Source organism: Tiliqua scincoides, chromosome 7 (assembly GCF_035046505.1).
Source record: "Tiliqua scincoides isolate rTilSci1 chromosome 7, rTilSci1.hap2, whole genome shotgun sequence".
NCBI lineage: Eukaryota > Metazoa > Chordata > Lepidosauria > Squamata > Scincidae > Tiliqua > Tiliqua scincoides.
In genome coordinates this window covers 44,149,105-44,175,315 of record NC_089827.1, presented here as the reverse complement: position 1 = coordinate 44,175,315, position 26,211 = coordinate 44,149,105, and the positions used below count along the sequence as shown (strand labels likewise).

General features: G+C 42.7%; 1 protein-coding gene across 1 annotated transcript in view; it reads left to right on the top strand.

The window, feature by feature from the left end:
- Positions 1-19,661, top strand: part of CAPRIN2 (caprin family member 2) — a 36,114-nt gene extending 16,453 nt beyond the window's left edge. Inside the window, exons 9-19 of the mRNA XM_066633156.1 lie at positions 2,430-2,558; positions 3,073-3,148; positions 3,755-3,810; positions 7,559-7,654; positions 10,304-10,417; positions 11,134-11,286; positions 13,003-13,183; positions 13,650-13,835; positions 15,528-15,625; positions 16,319-16,382; positions 18,796-19,661. Of these exons, the coding sequence (XP_066489253.1) occupies positions 2,430-2,558; positions 3,073-3,148; positions 3,755-3,810; positions 7,559-7,654; positions 10,304-10,417; positions 11,134-11,286; positions 13,003-13,183; positions 13,650-13,835; positions 15,528-15,625; positions 16,319-16,382; positions 18,796-19,364 (1,722 nt within the window). The 3' untranslated portion in view covers positions 19,365-19,661. The remainder of the gene's footprint in view (positions 1-2,429; positions 2,559-3,072; positions 3,149-3,754; positions 3,811-7,558; positions 7,655-10,303; positions 10,418-11,133; positions 11,287-13,002; positions 13,184-13,649; positions 13,836-15,527; positions 15,626-16,318; positions 16,383-18,795) is intronic.
- Positions 19,662-26,211: the final 6,550 nt, after the last annotated feature.

Sequence of the window (26,211 nt, the reverse complement as noted above, 5' to 3'; positions counted from 1 at the left end):
TCTAGTCCAGCTTCCTGTATCTCACAGTGGCCCCACCAAATGCCCCAGGGAGCACACCTGATAACAAGAGACCTGCATCCTGGTGCCCTCCCTTGCATCTGACATAGCCCATTTCTAAAATCAGGAGGTTGCACATACTCATCATGGTTTGTAACCCATAATGGATTTTTCCTCCAGAAACTTGTCCAATCCCCTTTTAAAGGCATCTAGGCCAGATGCTGTCACCACATTCTGTGGCAAGGAGTTCCACAGACCAACCACATCCTGAGTAAAGAAATATTTTCTTTTGTCTGTCCTAACTCTCCCAACACTCAATTTTAGTGGATTTCCCCTGGTTCTGGTGTTATGTGAGAGTGTAAAGAGCATCTCTCTATCCACTTTATCCTTCCCATGCATAATTTTGTATGTCTCAATCATGTCCCCCCTCAGGCGTCTCTTTTCTAGGCTGAAGAGGCCCAAATGCCGTAGCCTTTCCTCATAAGGAAGGTGCCCCAGACCAGCAATCATCTTAGTCGCTCTCTTTTGCACCTTTTCCATTTCTACTATATCCTTTTTGATATGTGGCCACCAGAACTGGACACAATACTCCAGGTGTGGCCTTACCATCAATTTGTACAATGGCATTATAATATTAGCCATTCGTTCTCAATACCTTTTCTAATGATCCCAAGCATAGAATTGGCTTTCTTTACTGCCGCCACACATTGGGTCCGACCTGTCACTTTCCGCCACACTTTCACCGACCTGTCCGCCATCACCCCAACATCTCTCTCCTGATCTGTCACAGACAGCTCAGAACCCATTAGCCTATATGTGAAGTTTTGATTTTTTTGCCCCAATGTGCATGACTTTACATTTACTTACATTGAAATGCATTTGCCATTTTGCTGCCCATTCTGCCAGTCTGGAGAGATCCTTCTGGAGCTCCTCGCAATCATTTCTGGTCTTCACCACTTGGAAAAGTTTGGTGTCTGCAAACTTAGCCACCTCACTGCTCACCTGTCCCAGGTCATTTATGAAGAGGTTGAAAAGCACCGGTCCCAGGACAGATCCTTGGGGCACACCGTTTTTCACTTCTCTCCATTGTGAAAATCCCCCATTGACACTCGCTCTGTTTCCTGGTCTTCAACCAGGTCTCAAAACAGGAGAGAACCTGCCCTCTAATTCCCTGACTGTGGAGTTTTTTCAGTAGCCTTTAGTGAGGGACCGTGTCGAACGCCTTCCTAAAGTCCAGATATATAATGTCCACGGATTCTCCCGCATCTACATGCCTGTTGACCTTTCGAAGAATTCTAAAAGGTTTGTGAGGCAAGACTTACCCTTACAGAAGCCATGTTGATTCTCCCTCAGCAAGGCTTGTTCACCTGTTTTGAGATTCTGTCTTTGAGGAGGCATTCCACCATCTTACCTGGTATAGATGTTAGGCTGACTGGCAAGACTGGTGTATAGAGATTGACAGTACCAGTTTTAATTTGATTTCAGTGTCATGAATGTTAGTGGTTAGGTCTAATTCCTGGTTTGCCCACAAACACTTAGGTAGCTAGGATGTGTGGTCAGGACAGGTTCTATAGAAGATTAACACTGATGTGTGAACTATCAAAAGGTGATAGTTCAACTGGCATTAGGTCAGGAGGGGGAGTGGATGATGAAGCTTATTAAACAAATAGGAATATTCAAAGCAGTGGGGAAGTATTTGGTTTTCCTCAATGCTCGAAAGACTTAAAGTTGCCATACCTGAGCACAATTTGAGGGAGGCTCCAGTATAATGCTGCTGAATAGAAATTTGTGGATTTGACACATCTTGATTGAAATTCCATTGAGAGCCACATCTATCTTGCTCTGGAAACTAATTGTCCTTTTCTAGGTGCATGAATATGCGATATCTTGTCTTGCTATTTCACTACTGGTTAATGCTGGGTGGGACAGACTCTAGACCTCTTTACAAGATTTCATTTCATGCTTGCTGTGTAGTGATGTGATGGACCTTTTGGACTTGCTTATTATGTTTCCTCCCCATGTTGTACAGATTATGAGCTTTACCATGTCATCACTCTGTTCATGCTGCAATAAAGCAACACTGATTTCCTTATGAAATTTGTTTCTAGAATTTGGATGCATTCTGCTTTCTATATGTATCCTACCTGATAAAGGAGCTAATGTCTGAACTGCTTGCTTGCTTACATCAGCAACAAAATTAATCAAATGTACTTGGTGATTTTCCTGTCAACTTTTCTCAGTCTTAATAAAGTTTAATTTTATTTGACTTGGTAACAGGTAAAATGGTTGGTTTTGTAAAATATGCTCTACTGCTGAGTTTCAACACCACACAAAGGGATGTTTAATCTTCTGGACAAGATCTTAAACAGATAGTACCTTTTGGGAGGCCTGGGTACTCTGAGCAGTTTGATCAATCTTGTCTCCCTTGTCAGGTGCCTAAATCTATACAGCCAGCTGCAGAGTTTTGCTCCATGTCTAGTCTTCCTAAGGATCCAGTACTAAGGAGGGAAAAACTGCAGGATCTGATCACTCAAATACAAGGGACCTATGATTTCATGCAAGTACGTTTTCACATGAAGTATTCTGGAGTACAGTACTGAGAGCAAATGTGGCCAATATAAGGGGGAATCCAGTGCTGAAAATGTAAAGGCATATACTGATTGTGAAGATACACTGCTGTTGACCTCCCTGTCACAGGAAGGTACTAGATCTTTCTGCTATTACCTATGGGCCACTTGCTCACTCTTCCTGTTTAAGGAACGTCTAAAACCAGAAGATGGTCAACCCAGTGAATCTAAGTCTTCTGGTAGAGAAGGTAACAAGATGTTCAAGTGTTTGGGAGGAAATTAACTTGCAATAGAAAAGGAAGAGTTGGGTTATTCCGGTGCTGTCTTATGTCTCCCATCCTGCCTTGAGTGGCCGAGACCTTGTCTTTTGTAGCATGTAACTCCACTCTGAGTGTTTTTCCACAGCTTGCAAACAATATAGCTTGCTAAGCCATTTTGTCAATGTACTTATTTTCTTGAAGTCATAGCTTCTTGCCTTTTCACGAAGTTCTGTAACTTTTTTTTTAAGGAATCTCTCCTGGATTTTGATGAACCTCCACAGAGTGCCACTAGTTCATCACAAGCAGCTTCAGTTGATTCTACAGGTAATCTTGTGGGTGGCTGAAGAAATGAGTGGTAAAGGACCACCACATTGGAGTGTATTTGAAAATCCTGTGAACCTGTGGATCATTTTTGTGGACAAAATGGTTAGATGTGTTGGAGAAATCTAATGTTGCCTAAACAGAAATCTAGTTTTACCTAATGAAAAATTAGACTAGCAAGTTTTAAACTGACTAAACAGTTTTTATGGAATAGCTAGTGAAAGCTGTATCAACTTAATATTGAGCTGAATTCATGATTTGCTTAAAGCCTCTACCTCTGTCAAGCAGTGAATTGGAAGGCAGAGCAAATTAACAAGATATATGCAATTATCTTGAATTGCAATTGGAAATCTACATTGTTATAGCTGAAAAATGGACGATAAAATTTTTTCTTAATAAAATTAGAGGTTTACTAGCCTGCATGTAAAGATCTAGAAGCTTAGCCCTGGTACATCTAGCTTCCAAAAGGAGCACTCTTTGTTTCCTAAATGCTGGCATTTTTTGACAATGTGCTGTTCGAACACAAGATTCCATATGAAATGGTCCAGCTGTGAAACTACTCTTATCTGAAATATGAAAGGTATATGACAAAATATTCCTATTTTGTAGCATCTAATGAACAAAAACTTCCAAGTCAAAATGACTTCTCTGAGCTACCAGTTCAGGTAAGACTAAAACAGTTTTGAGAGTTTTCATTTCTCAAGATGAAATGCCTATTGCACTAAGTTAATGGCAAGCTAGAATAAGGCGGATAGTGGTCAGGATTGGAAGATTTGCACAGGTTGATTCCATGTATGTATTGTGTCTCTTGTTTGCAGTGTGTGGATGGGGCTGGTGTTCAAGAAATCATTTTTGAAATCTAGGACATCTTAAAAGCAATTTAAGGTGCCATAGGGGCAGGAAGTTTGTTGTTCAGATAAGTCAAAACTCATAGGCAACATAAGAACATAAGAACAGCCCCACTGGATCAGGCCATAGGCCCATCTAGTCCAGCTTCCTGTATCTCACAGCGGCCCACCAAATGCCCCAGGGAGCACCCCAGATAACAAGAGACCTCATCCTGGTGCCCTCCCTTGCATCTGGCATTCTGACATAACCCATTTCTAAAATCAGGAGGTTGCGCATACACATCATGGCTTGTACCCCATAATGGATTTTTCCTCCAGAAACTTGTCCAATCCCCTTTTAAAGGCGTCTAGGCTAGACGCCAGCACCACATCCTGTGGCAAGGAGTTCCACAGACTGACCACATGCTGAGTAAAGAAATATTTTCTTTTATCTGTCCTAACCTGCCCAACACTCAATTTTAGTGGATGTCCCCTGGTTCTGGTATTATGTGAGAGTGTAAAGAGCATCTCCCTATCCACTCTGTCCATTCCCTGCATAATTTTGTATGTCTCAATCATGTCCCCCCTCAAGCGTCTCTTTTCTAGGCTGAAGAGGCCCAAACGCCGTAGCCTTTCCTCATAAGGAAGGTGCCCCAGCCCTGTAATCATCTTAGTCGCTCTCTTTTGCACCTTTTCCATTTCCACTATGTCTTTTTTGAGATGCGGCGACCAGAACTGGACACAATACTCCAGGTGTGGCCTTACCATAGATTTGTACAACAGCATTATAATACTAGCCGTTTTGTTCTCAATACCTTTCCTAATGATCCCAAGCATAGAATTGGCCTTCTTCACTGCTGCCGCACATTGGGTCGACACTTTCATTGACCTGTCCACCACCACCCCAAGATCTCTCTCCTGATCTGTCACAGACAGCTCAGAACCCATCAGCCTATATCTAAAGTTTTGATTTTTTGCCCCAATGTGCATGACTTTACACTTACTGACATTGAAGCACATCTGCCATTTTGCTGCCCATTCTGCCAGTTTGGAGAGATCCTTCTGGAGCTCCTCACAATCACTTCTGGTCTTTACCACTTGGAAAAGTTTGGTGTCATCTGCAAACTTAGCCACTTCACTGCTCAACCCTGTCTCCAGGTCATTTATGAAGAGGTTGAAAAGCACCGGTCCCAGGACAGATCCTTGGGGCACACCACTTTTCACCTCTCTCCATTGCCTCTCTCCAAGCCTAAGACTTGCATGCATAAAGTGATGTCATCCTTGAATTCTGGTTTATTATGCAAGACATGAATGTGTTAAAGTTCAGCTCCCAGGTTTGTCTACATATATAAAGTTGTAAGCATTTCACTCCTCTGTTACCAATATGCAGGCTACTGCCTGATAGAAGCTATCATGTACAGTTAACAAGTGTTGGCTTCTGGGCTGATGATTGGTCAGGGTACAACTAACCAAACTGACTTTGTATATCTGTAACTTTTCCAATGCTAGAGCCTGGTTCAAACATATTGGCCAAACCACAATTTGGATATCAAAATAGGCTACAGTGTTATGTGCTCTTAATCACTTGGATTTTTTTCCTTATTGTCTTATGTTAGGAAGCAATGATGGCCACATGTCTACATTATGGTTCTTAAACTAAGAAGGGAGGGTAGATTTTGATGACTAGGAAGGAGGACTTGTTTGTCAAACATGGCTGATGGTGTAAAAGTAGCTATCACTTGAGGAATTTGCTGTAAACGGGTGGAAAATATTCATCCTTGCTTGGCCTTCTGTGCTTAAGATCTCCATGGCTTCTTTTAGTCCTCTTATTTGCCTAATAGTTCGAGAATTCCACAGGAGCAAGTTCCTTTTCTTCCTATCAAGGTCCCACAGGACTCTTTAGTCCCTTGCTACATACTGTCCTTATGACCTCATCAAATCCAATGAGTTTCTGTATAATCTATACATTGACAGTACTTGGCTGCAGCTTTCAACCTCAGTGTTCGCCCACCATCCTATTCTGTCTCCAGCTATTCATCTACTGTTGGAATGCTTCATCTGAAGCTCTGTTCAGGACCAAACATCTTTCCTCCCAGACCTATCTGCTTTGTTCTTGCTCATCCACTGACAATGTTAACATCCACCTATGTCCTGTATTCAGGACAGAATACAGAATTGTATGCATCTAAATTGTGGATATTGAAATTGCGTTGTCTTAAGGTGCTACAAGACTTAGTGTTTCCTGCAGCAGGCTAAGGGCCCAATCTTATCCAACTTTCCAGTGCTGATGCAGCCCTGAGGTAATGGAATAAACCATCTTCCATGACTGCTGCCTCAGTGCAGGATGCAGTGCATACCCCATTGGAACAGCTGTATTGCCACTGGAAAGCTGGATAGGATTGCACCCTAACAGAGTTATTCCTCTGGAAGTTGCCTCTTCCTGCTGGTCTTCTATGGTCTGGTCTTGGATCCCTCATCTCCATCCAGTGCTTGCCAAAATACCTCTTGTTGCTCTAATAGCTTCATATATACTACTTCAATTCCTAGTTCTGGCCTTCAAAGCCTTTCACAGCCTTGCTCTTCCTTAGCTTTTTTAATGCTTTCTTAAAATCGCTCCCATAGGGAGAGTCAATAACACAATGCTCTAGTCCAGAGTTTCTCCACCAGTGGTACAGGTATCACCAGTGGTACTTGTGGTGGTGTCTGGTGGCATTCCTGGGACCCCTGGACACCTGCTGCCCAGCAGCAAGACCAGGAACGTGATGTAACAAACAGAGGTAGGAGGCTCCAAAGCATCCTCCCTGCGCCTACCCTGAGTCTCTTACTGGTGTTTGTCATGTCACACCTGGCTTCCCAACCAAGTAGTAATGGTCATTGCCAGTTCTGGTGGTACTTTGAGTAGGTGGACTGTGTAAAGTGGTACAGCGGAGGACAAATGTTGAGAAACGCTGCCCAAGTCCTAATTCTTTTTTGTAATTAGACTTAAGCACATGCAGCAGAGCAATCTTATTCTTTGGTTTCTCATGTCTAGCTGGATTGCAAGCAGGGTCATAAGAACAGCCCCGCTGGATCAGGCCATAAGCCCGTCTGTTCTGTTTCCTGTATCTCACAGTGGCCCACCAAATGCCCCAGGGAGCACACCTGATAACAAGAGACCTGCAGACTGGTGCCCGCCCTTGCATCTGACATAGCCTGTTTCTAAAATCAGGAGGTTGCACATACACATCATGGCTTGTAACCTGTAATGGATTTTTCCTCCAGAAATTCATCCAATCCCCTTTTAAAGGCATCTAGGCCAGATGCCATCACCACATTCTGTGGCAAGGAATTCCACAGACCAGCCAGGTCCTGTTTTCTCATTCCATGTAAGGCATTGTGTACGTCAGTGGTTCCTAAATGTCTTGGGCCACTGCCCCACTGAGTCATCCCCAGTGCCCCCACCCTATAAAAAGCATTCAGTATAGCACTGCATTGTCTGAGATGCCACCATGATATTGAGCATTTCCTATAAGCTTTTCCAATAGGAGTTTGTACCTATCTGAACTCTGCATTATTACTAACAGGCATATTGCATTCTGTATATCAGGCTGCCACTTCTCCCTTGACCTTGCTTGGCTCAGATACTTCCTTGGCTTCAGACAATTCACCACCTGAATCAGAAACTGAACTTGGAACACCCCAGGTAAAATGAAGCTGGGCTAATTATTGGTAATGACTCTTAGTTTGATCACATTTGACCCTGATACGAAAAGTGCATATATTACACTCTCGCTTATCATAACTCCCTGAGAAGGGAAGGTGTTTGTCTCAGGAAAGCATCTTCTGGTGGAACACATCAGAAAGGGCTAGTGTCAGGGAGTGGTGCAAATGGAAGTTTCTCTGTCAGTGAAGCAAGAGACTAGAAGCACACTTCAGTCTTTGTGATGGGGGAGGGAACATGTGCTCCTTTCAGAGGAGGGAGGTGTAACTCTCACCCCCCATTTCTTTCTGGCATATAGGGAGATGGATATCTATTTGCTTTGTGACAGAAAAGGATTCTGGGTGGGGGAAGAGGTTGAACAGGAAGTGAAAAGATTAAGCACTAAGCCTGCTTTGCTTGTCCACCACAAACTGCACCATCTGTCTTGCAACTGTATGGCAACCCAGGTTGATGGGACCAATGGGCAGCCCAATCCTATGCTTCCTGGTGCCCAGAGGAACAGTGGTGCCAAAATGGCAACCAATGTAGCTGTGGGTTCTGGGAAGCTGCTGGCTTTTGTCCCCTTCCCCTGAGGAAAGCCCCAGGCACCATAAATGGGGCTCTTCACGTCTGTGCTGGCTATTTTGCATGAGATGATAGGATCCCCCACTCCCCTCCTGCGCTGTTTCTTCCCCATGCCTCCCCTCCTGCGGCAAAAGCCTGTACCACTGCTTGGAGCTCTTACCTTCTTCCAGGTGGCGTCCATTGACGCTGAACCCAGTGCCAGCATTCCTTCCTCCAAGGGTTTTGTATATATGTTTTACAGCACATTTATGATGCCTGGTGTTGGAGCTCAGTGCTGGTGCTATGGCCCATTAGGACTGGGCCCTAAGTTGGATACCTGTGCTTTCTTCCTTAGTTAATGGCTAGTGTAACTTTATGGAAATGTAACTACTTGTTTTAATTGGCCTGAACTGTGTATTCCCATATATGTAGTAATTATGTACTGGGTATGTTGCAGTTCTCTACTGATAAAAATACTGTGTCATACAGAGGCTTAAACTATAAATTTGAATAGCTCTTGGCAAGAACTAATTGATTCTTCAGACAAGAACTGTACATGATGAGCAACAGCAGACTGATCTCTGACTAGGAGTTGGATTTCTACCCTTAAAGTTGGCCAGTTCTTGAATATAATGAAATCTGCATAAATTGGATTCAAAGCCATGAACATTGTAATTAAGAACATTTGTATTTGAACACCCTTATCAGGAAGAGCCTACCATTTGAACATCATGATCCCATAGAAAAGAGGGCTCTTCACACTCCAGTCTTGAAGGAGTCTGATCTATCCCCTTCCAGAGTCAGGCACTTCCCTTGATTTATATGAAAATTGATGGTTTATAGTATGGGTGTGTGAAGCTGGCACCTGTAGGTTTAGTTGGGAAGCTAACACTATAGCTGATGGTAATCAATTTTAATTAGAAAGGCTAATAGTTAATGCATAGTCTCTTGAGGCTTCTTGTCCAAAGTAGAGTGGTTAAAGGTATCAAACAAACTTCTGAATTGTTTAGGATTCTTTGGTTCTCAGTGGGGGTATGTGTGTCATGCCAGCATTGAAGGCATTTGCCCTTTTGAGAGGAAAGTGCCCCATCATATTCCAGTGCTCTGCCATCATGGAGTCTTTTGGGAACTCCTTTTGGTTTTGGACAATAAATACCATTTTATCCTTTCACCCCAGCAGATTACTCAGGACCTGCCAAGCCTATTCCATTCTCCCCAAGTAAAAGTGATTGAACTACTTGTTTCCCTGGCTGCAACTTATAATATTGTAGCAAGTGAGGTCTGCTCCATGTATGACTTGCATAATCAAAGTCTAAAGTAGAATGGCAAGCAGGACAGTCGTATATCAGGGAGGCTCCCCCATTTTAGGTCTGGCCTAGCTGGAAAGTCCTTTAGGTCTGGATTGTTCCTCTGTTTTGAAAGTAAGCAAGTGTACTGCTGATATAGATTCCAGGCTTCAGAGCAGTCCAAAGATGCAGTAGACATCTTGTCTCACTCCATCGAAAGGAGGGGATCTGCTGCCTGCTTCACTTCAAAGGTAGCAACAATTCTGGTGCCACCTCGCTGCAGTGAAATTCTTACTTGACTCCTATCAAGTATAAAAGTCCCTTCAAATTTAGGATAATGAAGTATACAGTCTTGGAAGTGGCTAGTGTAGCTACTGCTGTAGTTCTTATTTCTGGATACTTTTGTGGTTGTTACTTATAAACTTATAGGAATAAACTTATAGGGTCTTCTGCCCTGACTTTAGTCCTCTAGATGAGAAGAGAAGAAATGCACTCATGCTTATAATGTATGCAGAATCATGTCTTTTTCCTTTGAAGCAATAATACTTGAAAGGGTGGGAAAAGTGGTTTTCCCTTCTGGCCCATATGGTGCACTAGGATTTTGGGATAGTCTGCCTTGGATTTCTAGTAAAGGTATCAATTTAGAGATTTCAGGCATGCAGCAAAGATGGTATGCTACGAAATGAGCATTGTCACTAGGGCATATCCTAATTAGTTTCATGTGAAATCATGTGTTTAGATTAACTGTGTGTTTGAGTTGTATAACTGCTGATTGGCACATAACTACTTGCTGTGTCTTCAGGCATCCATTCTGCTTGCTCAAGAACCTGATAACCTTGGTTCATCACAGTCTTTGTATCAGACAAGTCAACACATTTCTGAGCCATTAGTGCCCAAAAAGATTGAAATTACCCAGGTGAGTTTAATGCTATAACTATAGTGTTCTTGGGTCTTATGGTAAACATTAAAGTAGGAGTTATTAGCTCTGATAAACATCTGTTTCTGTGCTATTTATGCCAAATTGTTATATAATATAAACTAGGAGAACCACCCCGGTAATCTTATTTTTCACTCTTACACAGCTCTTCCTTCAAGGGGCTCAGGGTGGTGTACATGTTTCCTTCCCTCCTTTTGTCTTCACAACAACCTTGTGAGGTAGGTTAGGCTGCAAGATAGTGATTGGCCCAAGGTCATCCAATATCAGTAGTAGCCAGAGTTGTTCACTGGGGAGGAAATCAAAAGTAAAAATTTCTTAAAGCAGGCATATTAAATCACTGTCTAATTTTAATGCCAAAGAGTTGTAAGATTTGTTGTTCATAAAACCACTTTGGAACCTTTTGCTAGAAAGCAAAGCATGAATTTTGGAAATTGCAGAAGGCTGTGATGCTAGCTTTTGCACATAGATCTAAATGGGTGATGTGTGTCTAGTTAAATATGTTTTGACTTTGACTTAGTCAGCAGAGACTGAATCTTGCTGTGCATTCAGTGTTTCTGTCAAACAGTAAGCAGAAACTATTCTGTTCTTTGCTGTGTCCCACTGACCCTCAAACTGCTGATGTTTGACAGTACAGCATTTAACAACTCAAAGCGTTCTACTATGAAATGTCTGTAACATGGTTTTTTTTCTCCAAGGCGCCTATTCCTCTTTCAAGTGACTCACAGATACCACTGACACCATCCAGCACTACCATGTCACCAATACCCCAAGGGAGAGGTTTCCAGTCTCCACCAGCAAGTAGTAGTTCTGTTAGTATGAAAGCAGCTCCCTTTCAAGCTATGCAGACAGTAAGTGCACATGCTTGCCAAGCAAACATAATTGAATGGGACGTCAATAAAGAGCAGGATCTCAAGTATAATTGTCCTGACAAATGGCATCACTGTCTCTGCATGACTTGCCAATGACTTAATGGAGAGAAAGTGTGTCCTAGAAAATAGTCTTATCAGACAGATCATATAAATGTGTATCCACGAATACTTGCTAGAAGCCATTTATGAAAGAACCCTTAGTTTTTTGCATGGTTTAGACCAATGTTTCTCAAACTTCTTAGCACTAGGACCTACTTTTTAAAATGACACTATCAGGACTTAGGTTTATGAGTAAAAAAATTTCACTTTACTACCTGTTCAAACCTGTTTTTATCCTTACTGTGGTGCGGTGGGCACCTTCTAGAGCAGGGGTGTCCAAAGTTTTTGGCAGGAGGGCCACATCATCTCTCTGACACTATTGGGGGCCAGGGGGAAAAAAGAATAAATTTACATAAGTTTACTTAAATGAATATATTAAAGATGAACTTTATGAATGAATGAGGGTCTTGCAATAGCTCAAGGCCTATAAAAGGCCTTGCACAAAGCAAGGCTGGCATTTCCTTTGCTGCCGCTACTGCATCACAGATGTGAAACAGCAAGCAATGAAGGGAGCCCTCATCCCACAGCTCACGTGAGAGGTCAAACAGTTGCCCTTACGCTGAGAGCAGTTGTGTCAGGCCAGTGGGGGCTCCAACAAATCTCCCGAGAGCCAGAGGCTTATTGGAGACTGGGGGCTCCCTGAGGACCGCACTGAGAGACCTTGAGGGCTGCAAGTGGCCCCAGGGCCGGGGTTTGGGCACCCCTGTTCTAGAGTGTTGAGCTCTACGTTCATTGGAACAGGACCATGCTGATGGTCTTGCATTCCCCTTTATCTGGCCTTCAATAAGAGCCAAGGCACACACTTTCCTTAGTGCTCAATACATTTTGCTTGTCAGCAAAGGGTGTGGGAATTGCTCCTTGAGAGCTTTTTGAGGCCTGTTTTCATCATATCATATGACCATTCTGGTGGTGGTGCATTCCCCTTGACCCTTCAGAGTGAACCAAGGGATGTTTGCCCACTCATGAATAAATGCGCACATGCTGCTCCATTTCATTTTTCATCGGACTAAATACATTTTCCTTGTCAGCTATCAGCCTTTCAGTTTTGTAACCCACCAAAAATCAGGTCACAACTCACTGGGGGTCCTGACCCACAGTTTGGGAACCATTGGTTTAGCCTCCATGTGAAGGCTGAGACTAGGCCAAGAGCCTGGATCCCACTTGGTCTGGCCTGAGCTGAAGGGACAGAGTTCCCAACTCCTGGATGGGAGGACAAACATACAACCTAATGCGACTAGCTTCTTTTTGGTCCCTTCTCTACTTCCCTGGGGCGCCCCCAGCAGTGTTCACTCTGCTTACCAGAAAGGTTCTCCCTGTCTTGTCCAGTCTCAAGCATGCAGCAGAAGAGTCTCTCTCAGGTCTTCTGCTCCTTCTGGCCCTGCCTCCCCAGCCCTCCAGTTGGCTGGCCCCCATTTTGAATCTGAAGGTCCTCAGACATTGGAGGGAAATAAGAGGTTAAATCCTCAACAGAAACCACAGTTCTTAAAACTGTTAACTCATTCATCACAATGGCATTGGGTAGTAAAGGTTTTGTTCTGCTTGTTGCCATAGAAGCTGCGCAGCAAGCAGGCATACTTTGGTTATTTTCTACTCTAGGTGTTCAAAGTGAATGCACCTTTGCCACCCCGTAGAGAGGATGTAAGAGACCACTCTCCTCATCGTACAGGATATAATCAGAACTTTTCTACAGCAAGTACACAGACTCCACCACAAAGTAAACTACAGCCTACTCAAAATGCTGAACAAACCACTTTTTCTCAAGACTCCTTGCCAAATGGTAAGAACTATATAAGGCATGGTTGCTGGGGAGTCATTTGAGTATCCTAAACTTCGTTATGTACTCAAACCAAAATTTTAAAGGCATAGCCAGAGACCTGAAAAGATTGCAGGCATACCAGGATCCAGTTGTTTATTTTAAGAGCAAATGGAGAAACTGCCTAAACTGATCTGATGTTCAATGATTCTGTTAAAGGACATTTGAATGCTCATGCAGGTCTTCTAAATGTAACTTTATTTGGTTGGACAGGGTACAGAGAGCTTGTCTTCTGTCAACTGGTATAGTGGCTCATACTGAGCTACAAGATGAGACTTTTGCAACTTGAAACTCACTAGTTGCCTTAGGGAAGCCATTCACACCTAGCTTTGGCTCACCAGCTGCAGTATGGGGATTGCATATAATGGGAACTCATCCTATTTTGTTGAGGATCATAGTGACTTAAAAAATATGTACTTCTCATCTTAAGCAGCTAATTACCAGGCTGAGGGAGCTGTTCCTGTAAGCAATGGTAGCCTCACCTTTTATGCAGCTCAGACAACCACTTTCCCTAGACCACCTCAACCTTTTGTTGCAAGCCGTGGATCAGTCAGGGGCCCTCTCAGAGGTGCGAGATCAGTGACCAACTCGTATCGCTCTCCTGGTGGTTATAAAGGTATGTACAATTTCTTTGGGAATGGTTGTGAGTGTATGAATTTCTTCTCTGGAGTAGAATAAAACTGCCTATTGGAGCTTTACAAAAGATAAATTTCAGACTCCAAAATCTTGAGTGAAACCTGTAGAACATTAGTATCATGGCTTAAACTCCAGTTTTACAATGAGGCAACTTGCACTAGATATAATCAGCCAATAGAAAATGGAGCATCAACCAAAAGATCAAAGTGGTGCAGGCTGTTTGGGATGTAGCAACAACTGGGATGGGGGTGCAAACACATAATTCATAGTTAGTGACTATTCAGCTTGGAGAATTTAAAGTAGATTAAACTAGGTTCTAGATGTGACAAACCGAAATGCAGTATCAAATCTTTAAAAACAAATCATTCCATTTTTTAGAGAGCACAGTTAAGATCAGTAAAGAGCTTGCATACATTTTTGATGTATGCACTTAAATAGGAAGCTGGACTGCCAGATGTTGGACAGATATTCCTAAATAACTCATTGTAGTTTGTGTGTTCTGGCAGTATACGTACTTAAATATTGATCTTATGACATTTTGGGACATGTTTAAGATTGGAAGAAGACATTAAAGTTTTGCCTTGAACTTGAGTTGGTGTGCCAGCTGCAGTTAGAGCAATTTTTGTGGTTTTTCTCTGAAGAAGCAGCACAACTTCATATCTTACCTGTTGCCTGTTTTGTAACTTGGCTCATCTTGAGGCTGTGCTACTTTGAAGTGGCTCCCACAATCCAGGAGAGTGTTCTGAAAGTAACAGCAGAGAGAAAGAGAGGTTTCCTGTGTTGGGTTAGAATTCATTCAGGAAATTGTTACAGCTTCTTTGCACTGTAGTTGCTAATCTGATTTCATTAGTGTGCCTTACTAGTTAATCATGTCCAGTTTGGTTAGAGGGCTACTGCTACCTTTTTGTATGAAGTATCAGTGTAGGAATGACCAGCTTGTGGCCATGGACTGGATCTGGCCCCTGGTTGCTCAATTAAAAATTAAAAGTTCTGAAGGCTGGCACTTTTTCTCTTGTCCTGTCTAATCTCTGGTTCTTGGGTTTGACTGGAATATGCATCTGCATACAGTCTAACAGTGAATTCCTTGCTATTAGGCACACCAGTGCTATTAGGGAAGCTTACCATTTTGTGAAGGAAGTTTCTCTCCAAGTCTAGCAAGCATGGTAGCCCCTGAGAATGAAGGCTGATGTCTGGATTGGGTGTGAGTGCTATCTTTGTACTTAAGAATACAGTTGAACATGAAGGTGTTCAGAATAAGTTACCTTGTGCTTTAATGATCCTAAACACCTCTGCCTTAATGACTGTGCATTAGTCTCATCTAGTCACATTTGACATTGAGAGGCAGGTGTTCAGACTGTTGAGGATTATCTGTACCTAGAATTTTGACAGAGTTGAGTCCAACAGCTCTTTTATCACACTGGACAAGATTGCTTTTGCTGGACAAGTCTCTGCTCAAACTTCTGTTTATGTCCATGAGTTCACTTCACACCTGAACATTCATCTTGATGGGACAGCATATATTTGTACTACAATGAGAGGTCCTACAATTAGCAACTTTCTAGCATGTCTATCTGGCCTGTAAAGTAACTATGTTAAGCCTGTGTCTTCATTTTAAAGTAAGTTTTCATTAGGTAGAATAAAATGACTTGGCTTTCATATTTTATTTCAGTAGGTTTTGAAGCTTATAAAGGATCATCCATTTCAAATGGCAGTTACAGCCAGTTGCCACTCCCTGGAAGAGATTATCCTTCTGTGCAATATTCTCAAAGGGTAATAACTTTGCAAATTTGTTGTAGCCTGATAGTGTGTCTAACCTTGTGGCTTCTTTGTTCCCTGCTTATAAGTTTGGGTATAAGCACAGATTTGCACTTAACAAGACTAACTGGAGATTTGGTTGTGGTTCACAAATTTGGCTTGTCAAATTGAGAAACTACTGTTGTAATACTTAGCTTTGGTCTACTTTTATTTGAAACTTTGAGAAAGAACGAGAGCAATATGCTTGGACAATTTGTATCTTCCTATCTCTCCTTCCCTTTTTCATCTTAACACTAGTTTGAATGCAAACTCCCAACTTCTCAGTTACCTTGTCTTCTAGATGGGGTAGTCTTTTCTGTTATATTTGGAGGGAAAATTCTTGAAGCTGTTGAAATTGTGGTGCCCATTTTGGTCTTCCCATGACACTTTGCTCCAAGAATTTGGACTTCCCCTGCTTGAATTGCTTCCCCAGTGAATGTGGCTGTTAGTGGAGAAAGAAAAGATGTGCAGGCTGAACCAGCATTGTATTGTACACTGCTTTGTGTGCCACTGGTTCCTCACAGAATGCCATCATACATGATGGGGAGAGCAGATTGAGGCATCTCAAACTTTTTTCCTCTAAAGAGTTTATTTCAAGGTTTTTGCTGCAAGAACTTTAGTTGGCTGCAATTATTGTCTGAACTTATTGACCAATTTTTGTCTTCCTAGGATGTGAATTACCAACAGAACTATAAGCGGGGAGGTATTAATAGTGGTCGAACAAACTCAAGAGGTAAGTAATAATGGCTTAGAATACAAATTTGTGATATTTTGTGTAATGCACTAGTGGAAATTGCTAGAATGTGTGATGTGTAGTTATCCTCATAAAAAATGTGAAGGCATTGTTGCCACTTGTGTTTTGATGAGATCATTCCAAGACCCATTTTGGAGAAGAGGCCAACAGTACTATAAATGAGTTCCAGAGAACTGGGATAGTATTTGAGGGACTACTTGGGGTGTATTCCCCTCTCAGGCCTTATTCCCGGACCTTGTTAGGCAGTGTTACCACAGTGGCCTTCTGTACAAGTGCCTTGCTGCTGAACACCTTGCTGAGCTGCTTGGCAACACCTTAGACATAACAGAATGGAAACTTTCACCTCAACTGCAGCTTATTTTTGTTGAGGGTTGGTAAGTGATATAACAATGAAGATGCCGAGTTATTAGATCATTGATTTTGAACATGGCATAACTGGCTATCCTCATACTAAGTCCATGTTCCACTGTGAAGTTCCTTATTGGATAGAGCAGGACATGCCCTGTCTTTGTTGGGACCTGTATCTCTCCTTAGGATGGTTTTTCCTTTTATGTACACCAGTGGTAGTACTGAGGCTGATTGCTTTACTATTCAGGATGGGGGGGTGAAGGAGTAGAATATGCTCAAAGATTTCCATAGCTGAAATTCTGACTTGCCCTGGTGAAAGACTGAAGCCTCTGCAACATCCTCCTCTGATGGGGGCAGTCTCATTACTAGATATCCTTAGTTCAAAAACTTCCTGGTAACTTGGTCCTTCTCTCCCACTTATACGATGCTGGACTTTGTCCAGAGATCAAGGACTAACTTCAGTATATTCAGATAGGTTTCAATTGAGGAAACTTTTTCATGGTAGCTTTCACTGTTGCCCCAATGAATAGGGATAATAGAAAGGCCACATATTGGTCATACTATTTAAACTGTATGGCAACAAAATGCAGGCTTGATTAATCCTTAAAGCTTTTATGTTTTAGGTTACAGGCAAGAAACCAGACAGGAGGAGAAATGCTCATCAGGTAGAACTCGAGGTAGAATTCATACTAGAGAATACATCAGAAGAAGGGAATTGAGGAAAATGGAGAGAAATGGGAGAGAAGCAGTTTTGTAGCTGACAAGATGCACCAGTACAGTTAGTGTTTGACAGTACAGTTGGTATTAGTACTTTGGTTTTCCATTCTAAATAAACAGGCATATTTTTAAGATGTGTCCTTTCTTGGTGATAAGAACATGTGTCCTGAAAGTGTGCAACTCTGCTATAAGAGGGTATTGGAAGTGACATGCTTTAGCTGCTTTGATTGCTGAGCTGAGCAAGCAGCCACAATATAAGCAATGTGAATGCATTTCTGAGGCTTTTGGGGGATTGTTCAGCAGTATCTAGCAGAGATGGTCATTCAGACTCCAGTTGCTTGAAAGCTGCCCTTCACAGACTGAAGTACTTCTAGAAACCTTATAAATCTTATATGAATAGTATGTAGATGCTAGTAAATCAGATGAATCACATGGTTCTAATTTACTACTAGTAATTACATAGTAATTGTAATCATGTATCATGTATCATGATGTATCATGATGTACCTCATGTATCATGATGTCATTACAATTGCCCTGTAAGGTGAGTTAGTAGTATCCCCATATTTCATTTGGGGCTGAGGAGTGTCTTTAAGTTAGATTGCCTAGTGAGAATTCATGGCAGAGGTGAGATTCAAAGTAGGGATGCCTTGATTTGCAGTCTCTTAAGAGCTGAAATGTACTACTATACATGGCATGTGAACTACTACTGTCAATGAATCTGCACCCCTGCCACCAGAGCAAGACAAACTATTCAACACTAGCCCACTAGATGTGCCATGAGTGTATGAATACAATAAATGTACAGCTATCTTCTGAAGATCTGAGGGGACTGCCCTATTCTAGTTGAGAGCAGAAACCAGACTTGCACAAGGCTGTCCGGTACCTGCCAGCAAGTCATCCTCCTGTCATATCCAACTTCATTATTTGAACAATGGGCAAAACTTAAGGAATAACGTGCGGGGGCATTGGTGTGAATAAACATAACAGCTGTGGAGTGGAGGACAGACAACCTGTTGCAAGTTGAAGGGAGGGCTTTATCTGTGGGACTGTACATGTGATGGTTGAGCAGAACGGAGCTCATCCATAACTGAAGCACTCACTGGTTTGAAGCAACATCTGCCTACACTGAAGAAATATGAATTTGCAAAAACTAGGGGCAAGTCAAATTGGAAAGACAAGATAAAGGATCTGGCTAATCATAGTTGGCTGCCCTGATAACTTATTTTAGAACTACTTGAAACATGTTTGAAAAAGTAAAGCTGAAGAGTTGTAATACTGATCTAAGGGTATCTAAACATTAACCATTGCTCATGATCTCCAACAGCAGGATGGAGCGATTCATCTCAGGTGAGCAGCCCAGAACGTGACAGTGAGACCTTTAACAGTGGGGACTCGGGGCAGGGTGACTCCCGCAGCATCACGCCTGTTGATATGCCAGTGACGAGCCAAGCAGCCACCATACTACCTGTACATGTCTATCCCCTCCCACAGCAGATGAGAGTTGCTTTTTCTGCTGCTAGAACTTCTAACTTGGCTCCTGGAACTCTAGATCAACCCATTGTGTTTGACCTCCTGTTAAACAACCTTGGCGAAACTTTTGATTTTCAGCTTGGTAGGTTCAATTGTCCAGTGAATGGTACCTATGTGTTTATCTTCCATATGCTGAAGTTGGCTGTAAATGTTCCACTGTATGTGAACCTCATGAAAAATGAAGAGGTTCTAGTCTCTGCATATGCCAATGATGGAGCTCCAGATCATGAAACTGCTAGTAACCATGCAGTCCTTCAGCTTTTTCAAGGAGACCAGATTTGGCTGCGCCTGCATAGAGGAGCAATTTATGGAAGCAGCTGGAAGTACTCTACCTTTTCAGGATACCTTCTGTACCAGGACTGACTTTTGTTTACAATAAAAGCTGCTCAGAGCAGCTTGAAAAGAGGTGAAAGCTGAGAGGTTAGATTTGCACTTGATACCGACTACTTAGATACACAACTTTTGAATGGGATATGGTAATCAGTCTTGCAATGTAAGATGGAATTGGGTCAGCACTAATATGGCACTTTATCAGTCATGATGTAGCCTTGATAGTAAAGCTGTGAATGTATGTTTGCACTTAATCCTTGGAACTGTTATCAGCTTACTATACTTCTCAAAATTTGCCTTGAGTCTGGGCTATACATAATGCCTTGTGCCTAAATAAAAAAGTTAATATGCCTTAGTTGTCTATTTCTAGGGGCATCTGCTGTGGGTATTCATCATTTCGTGGTCACTTGCTCTTACCAAAATCCAGACTTCACCAACCAAAGTCAAGACTTGGAATGATCACTTTCCCAATACTTATTCTTGTCACAAAATTTGAGGATTGTACTTAAGACTAGATAATATGAATGGATTTAAAGTCCAAGTGTTTCTTTTGTAAATTTGCATATGGATACTTTGAAAACATATTTGACGTATCTGAAATATTCTTTACTTGCAACTGTAAGTTTAGATGTGAGATGACAAATCCGTTAGGCTTTTGCGTTAACTCACTGACATACTGTTAGTACGAGGTCTCCAGCATTAACCACTGGACTTAAACATTCCTAACTTGATTAAAAGGGCCTGAGCTGCTCAGACTAACCACCACACCCCGTACATGTTCTGCTTGTCAACCTAGGCAGGCAGACAGAGTTGTTGCCATTAGTGGTCTTGGTTTTAGGGGGCATGCCTAGAGAAAGAGCAGAATCCAATTTGCAGGCTCTTTTTTAGTCTGCTTGGTTCTACAAAGCTAAGAGGAGCATGTTAGCTATTCTGGAACTATCTCCAAGCACTATCTTATTTAAAAATAGAATCACACAGCATCTCTTGTGTCATTGCAGGGCCCTTTATGGTACTCCCTGTTCTTCTGGTGAGGGGGAGATGGGGTAGAAAATATAATTAGTTAGTTCTGGCAATTCTTGACAGCAGTTGCCATGCCTTGAGTCACCATGTGCTTAAGGACATGATCAGAGCTGTAGTTGAGACAAAACTGAAGTACTGTATTTTGAAGGCTTTTTGGCTTGTTACTATATATTGCAGTTTTAGAAGCACTAGAAGTGCTTCTGGGGCCTGTCCAGACCAGGTGCCTTCTACAACTAGCTACCATGCTGTGTACAAGTAACAATTGAAAAATGAAACACTGGTGCCAACTTTTCAGTTGTGAATGGAATCTCACCTTAGTCAAATCAGAATTTGAGTTAGCTGGGATCTTTCAAGTTGGAGGGAAGAATCTTTACCAAGTGTGATTTTAAGACTTAGAATTTTATAAATATGCAAATGAAATGAGACTGATAAAAGAAATCTTAGGCAATTGAATGATGGCTTCAGTTAAAGGGCATTGGTATTGAAACCAAGCAATTACAGAAGTATGTTCTTGTACAATTGGGTATTTACACAGACAGCAAACATACTATGGAGGCTGTTTTATTACCACTTAGATGGAGTCAGCTTTTGTTTGGGTCTTCAGGCTCCTGGATGCAAGCTGATTTGTAGGTGGATGTTCTGTGTGGGTGATGGATGGATCAGATCCTACCCTAGAGAGACAACAGAATTCCTGGTATGGATAGATTATGAGGGCTTTGCCACTCAAGTTTGTGGAATAATGTACTCATTTACTTACTGCCTGGGGGAGTGCAAGTTTCCATGTCCCATTTTTCTCTGCCCTCTAATTTGTCATCACCCCCTTTCTATTGGCCTACTCTGTGTGTGATATGGGGGTGTCAACAACTTGAGTGCTGCTGAAGCCAGTCAAGAGCAGTGTTTGGAACAGAAGGAGAAACATTTGCAATCATAGTTACAGGACATTCTTCTGCTCTAGCAGAAGAGCAATAGTTTGCTTCTGCTACTCTTGACCTGGTGTTTCTACCCATACTGTGGATGATTGTTCTTCAGGTTCCTAATTTATTGTACATAACATATTAGTAAGAATACGTACTCTCAACATGTAGAAGTTACATAGTAAAAACATAATGGCTCCATGTTATTCTTAATATATAAATTATCCATCAATCCCATCCTTCTGGTAAAGCTTCCTCTATGAATCAGCAAAAGTTTCCTGCACATTTAACTAAACTTCATCCTTTGTGGTATCTGTATTGAATAGCTTCCTTCCTGTTCAATGAATCATTACTACTGAAACTGGACAGTTAATTAGTTGGTTTCTGAGCTGAGACTTGTCTCTTCTCCCTCAAAGAATACATAGCTATCTTCTTAAATGGGCCGCAGAACCATTTTCCCCTTCTAATGACATTGGCTTTAAAAACTTGCAATGCTGTACAATGATACATACAAGATGATGCAATGATAAATACAAGAATGTTAATACACCAAAAGCTATACCAGCCTCTTCCCGCCCCCTCCACGTTCAGCCTGTTTGCCATTCTCTGCTGCACTTGGACAATCTGGAAAGAGCCATGTAGATGAGAGGCTCCACAAGCTTTTTGTATGCCTTCAAGCAGTCTGTTTCAACAGTTACCTCTGCAGAAGACCTCTCACATGCAACCAGAGGTGACTTCCTGTTCCGTTGAGGAGGCTGTGTGCTGCCCTCATAAGTTGTTGCAATGCCACACTGCCCCCCCCATTCAATTGTCTGGATTTCCATATCCCTGGAAATCATAGAATGGATACCAAGGGCCCACTATTGCTTTTAAACAGTTCTCAAAGCTTTACATATCTATTATGACCTCTCAGGTCTAATGTTCATATGTTATCCATGTGCTGATAACATGCATATTGTACTATTTTGTGCTCAACTTTGTTAAAATCAAGAGGAGGTCCTATGGCAAGGGGCTGAAATTATTGCTACTTAACTGCAGTCTGAGCAATGTGCTGCAGTGGTTTTCACTAGTAAAAGGGTGGCCCAGCTGTGAGGGTTGCCTGATCACCTTACTGCAGGTAAGTAAGGGATGCAAGAGGCACCGAACCAGTGTGGGATTCCCTACCCACACCAAGTCTCCTGCTCCACAGCCCATCTGCCAGCTCTACCTTCGAACTCAGAGTCAAAGCCTCTGCCACTAACTGCTGGAGAGAATGTGAAGAGCAGAGAAACTCAGCTCCCAGTATTCTCACTGCCAGCTGTTTTACATAAGGTGACAGCAGAGGAGAATGAAGGTGGTGAAATGTGCGCTGCTGGGGGGGAGGTATGTACTGGGGAGGGCAGATAAACACTGGTGGATGGTAGCAGGAGTGGCAAAAAGTGGGCAGTGTTTCTGCTTGAACTATATAGAGCAGTGGTTCTCAAACTTCGAACACTGGCACCCACTTTAGAATGGGAATCTGTTAGGACCTGCCAGAAGTGAGGTCATGACATCAAGCATGAAAACTTTTAACAATCCTAGGCTGCAATCCTACCCACACTTACCTAGGAGCAAGTTCCATTTACTATCATTATTCAAAGCATATACAGAGCAGCCTGTTAAAAGTACAGATCTGCAACATTTCCCCAGGTGCAGTTACATGCCATGGTAGTATCAAATCTAAAATACTGAAATGAGTGGGGATCCATCTGAAATGGGCTCGCGACCCACCTAGTGGGTTCTATCCCACAGTTTGAGAAACTGACTTATAGGGGATGATGTCGAACATTAATTAGATGGGCTAATTAAAGACTTCATGTATTTTGGGTGATCATTTTGCTTCTAGCATATTGTACAAAACATTAAAGAGTCTTTCTAAAAGGAATTGTGTACATAAATTGTTATCCCATCCTTAAATTTCTCAACAAAGCAGCTACAGTGACATTGGCTATTTAATACATTTTAAACCCACCTTTCCCCTACTACCATGGGCATCTAAAGTGGCTTACATAAAGACCATTGACATAAAAACAGTACAGCAATAAAATGGCAAAACACACCAGAGGGAGCAGCACAAAGTCACAAAAACATCAGGAATACATAAACATAATATAGGAGCATAAAAACATCACAGAAAAAAATAAAGCAGCAGTAAATGCTGATGCAACAGCCCTCACACTAAAAGCTGTCAAAACATTAAAACAAAACAATACAGACATCCTCACACAACACAGCATTACACAAATGCCAACCAAAATAACAATGTGTTCAGCCCCTGCTTGAACATTTCAGTGGAGGGGGCTATTTGCAACTCACAAGGAAGTTCCATAACTGATGTGCCACACAGAAAAGGCCCTACTCACTGCTGCTGTCCCCTCACTTCTGTTGGGGTACAAGGGGCCTGCTCTGCTCATCTCAGGTAGCCAGCTGGAATTGATGGAAGAAGGCTGTTCCATGGCTACCCTGGTCCTAAGCCACAGGTTTCAAGGTTACAAGCACCTTGAATTAGGCCCAAAAGTGAAATAGCAGGTTGTATAGTTGCTGGAACAGTGGTCTGACATAATCTAACTGCTGAGCACTGGTAACCACATGGGCTGCTGAGTTCTGCACTGATTGCAGTTTCTGGACTATCTTGAGGGGCAGCCCCACATACAATCTTGAGTTGGCATCCTTCAGTCTCGGAAGACTATGGTGTCACGCTCTGAATGGTGGTTCTGGAACAGAGTGTCCTCTCCAGTGCGCGAAGCCTGGGTAAAGTAGTTATGGAGGATAGGCTGTTACCCATGCAGCAAATCCCCCCTCTCCACATCGCTGAAATGGTCCAATGGAAAGGCAGAGGCCAATATGGTTGGTTCCAGCGGCGTCGCAGGAGTTGCCAGAACATGACTGTGTTCAGCCATGAACTGCCTCAGGGACTCCGGCTCCGGATTTTGCCTCGAGGTTGACTCCTGAAGCCTTTTCCATAACTGGATGTAGCCACAAGGCAGTGGAGGTTTGGGATCAGAGTTTTCCTTCTCTCAGATGAGCTGCCTTTCCAGGCTGACGAGTCTCATCTACCCGGTGGCTGTTTAGTCACCTCTTACGACAAGTACAGCCAAACTGAGGGTCTATTCTTATCCCCAGCCCCCAGGGGAAATACAATGCCACATACATACATACATGCCACATACATACAATGCCACATACATGCCACATACAATGCATTGCAGTATTATAGCTGAGATATCACCAAGGTATGGACTGGTGAGGTCAGGTCTGACTGACTCAGATACAGCCACAGATGATGCACTAGCTAAAACTGGGCAAAAGCCCCCAGCCACAGCTGTCAGCTAGTGATCCAGGAGGACTTCCAAGCTGTGTACCTAATTCTGTAGAGGGTGTGTTACCCCTTTAGAACTGCTGGATCATCTCTAGCACCTACTTAAAGGATTTCCAGCCAAGAAGACCTCTGTTTAGTCTCAGTTTAATTTCAGCTTGTTAGCTCACCTCTGGTTCCCAACTACCTCCAAGCAGCATTTGAAGACTTCAAAAGCCCTCCTGGTGAAAAGGTGAGATAGAGCTGGTTGTTATTATCAGAATACTGATGGCATTCCATTCCAAATCACTAGCTCACCTCTTCCAGGGGTTTCATGAAAATGTTAATCAGCATGGAGGATAATTTAGACCCCTGTGGTACCCCATACACCAGTGATTGTCAACTTTTTCATCTCACAGCACACTGACAAGGCACTAAAATGGTCAAGGCACACCACCAGGTTTTTGACAATTGACAAGGTACATCTTGCTGCCAGTGGGGGCTCATATCTCTCATTGGCCCTATTTATAAATGACTTTCCCCCAAATTCCTGTGGCACACCTGTGGACCACTCACGGCACACCAGGAATTGAAGAATGAAGTTGCAGATCTCTTGACTAAGGTATGCAACTTGTCCCTCAAAACAGCCATGGTACCAGAAGATTGGAGGATAGCAAATGTCACGCCTATTTTTAAAAAGGGAAAGAGGGGGGACCCGGGAAACTATAGGCCGGTCAGCCTAACATCTATACCGGGTAAGAAGGTGGAATGCCTCATCAAAGATAGAATCTCAAAACACATAGACGAACAGGCCTTGCTGAGGGAGAGTCAGCATGGCTTCTGTAAGGGTAAGTCTTGCCTCACGAACCTTATAGAATTCTTTGAAAAGGTCAACAGGCATGTGGATGCGGGAGAACCCGTGGACATTATATATCTGGACTTTCAGAAGGCGTTTGACACGGTCCCTCACCAAAGGCTACTGAAAAAACTCCACAGTCAGGGAATTAGAGGACAGGTCCTCTCGTGGATTGAGAACTGGTTGGAGGCCAGGAAGCAGAGAGTGGGTGTCAATGGGCAATTTTCACAATGGAGAGAGGTGAAAAGCGGTGTGCCCCAAGGATCTGTCCTGGGACCGGTGCTTTTCAACCTCTTCATAAATGACCTGGAGACAGGGTTGAGCAGTGAAGTGGCTAAGTTTGCAGATGACACCAAACTTTTCCGAGTGGTAAAGACCAGAAGTGATTGTGAGGAGCTCCAGAAGGATCTCTCCAGACTGGCAGAATGGGCAGCAAAATGGCAGATGCGCTTCAATGTCAGTAAGTGTAAAGTCATGCACATTGGGGCAAAAAATCAAAACTTTAGATATAGGCTGATGGGTTCTGAGCTGTCTGTGACAGATCAGGAGAGAGATCTTGGGGTGGTGGTGGACAGGTCGATGAAAGTGTCGACCCAATGTGCGACAGCAGTGAAGAAGGCCAATGCTATGCTTGGGATCATTAGGAAGGGTATTGAGAACAAAACGGTTAGTATTATAATGCCGTTGTACAAATCGATGGTAAGGCCACACCTGGAGTATTGTGTCCAGTTCTGGTCGCCGCATCTCAAAAAAGACATAGTAGAAATGGAAAAGGTG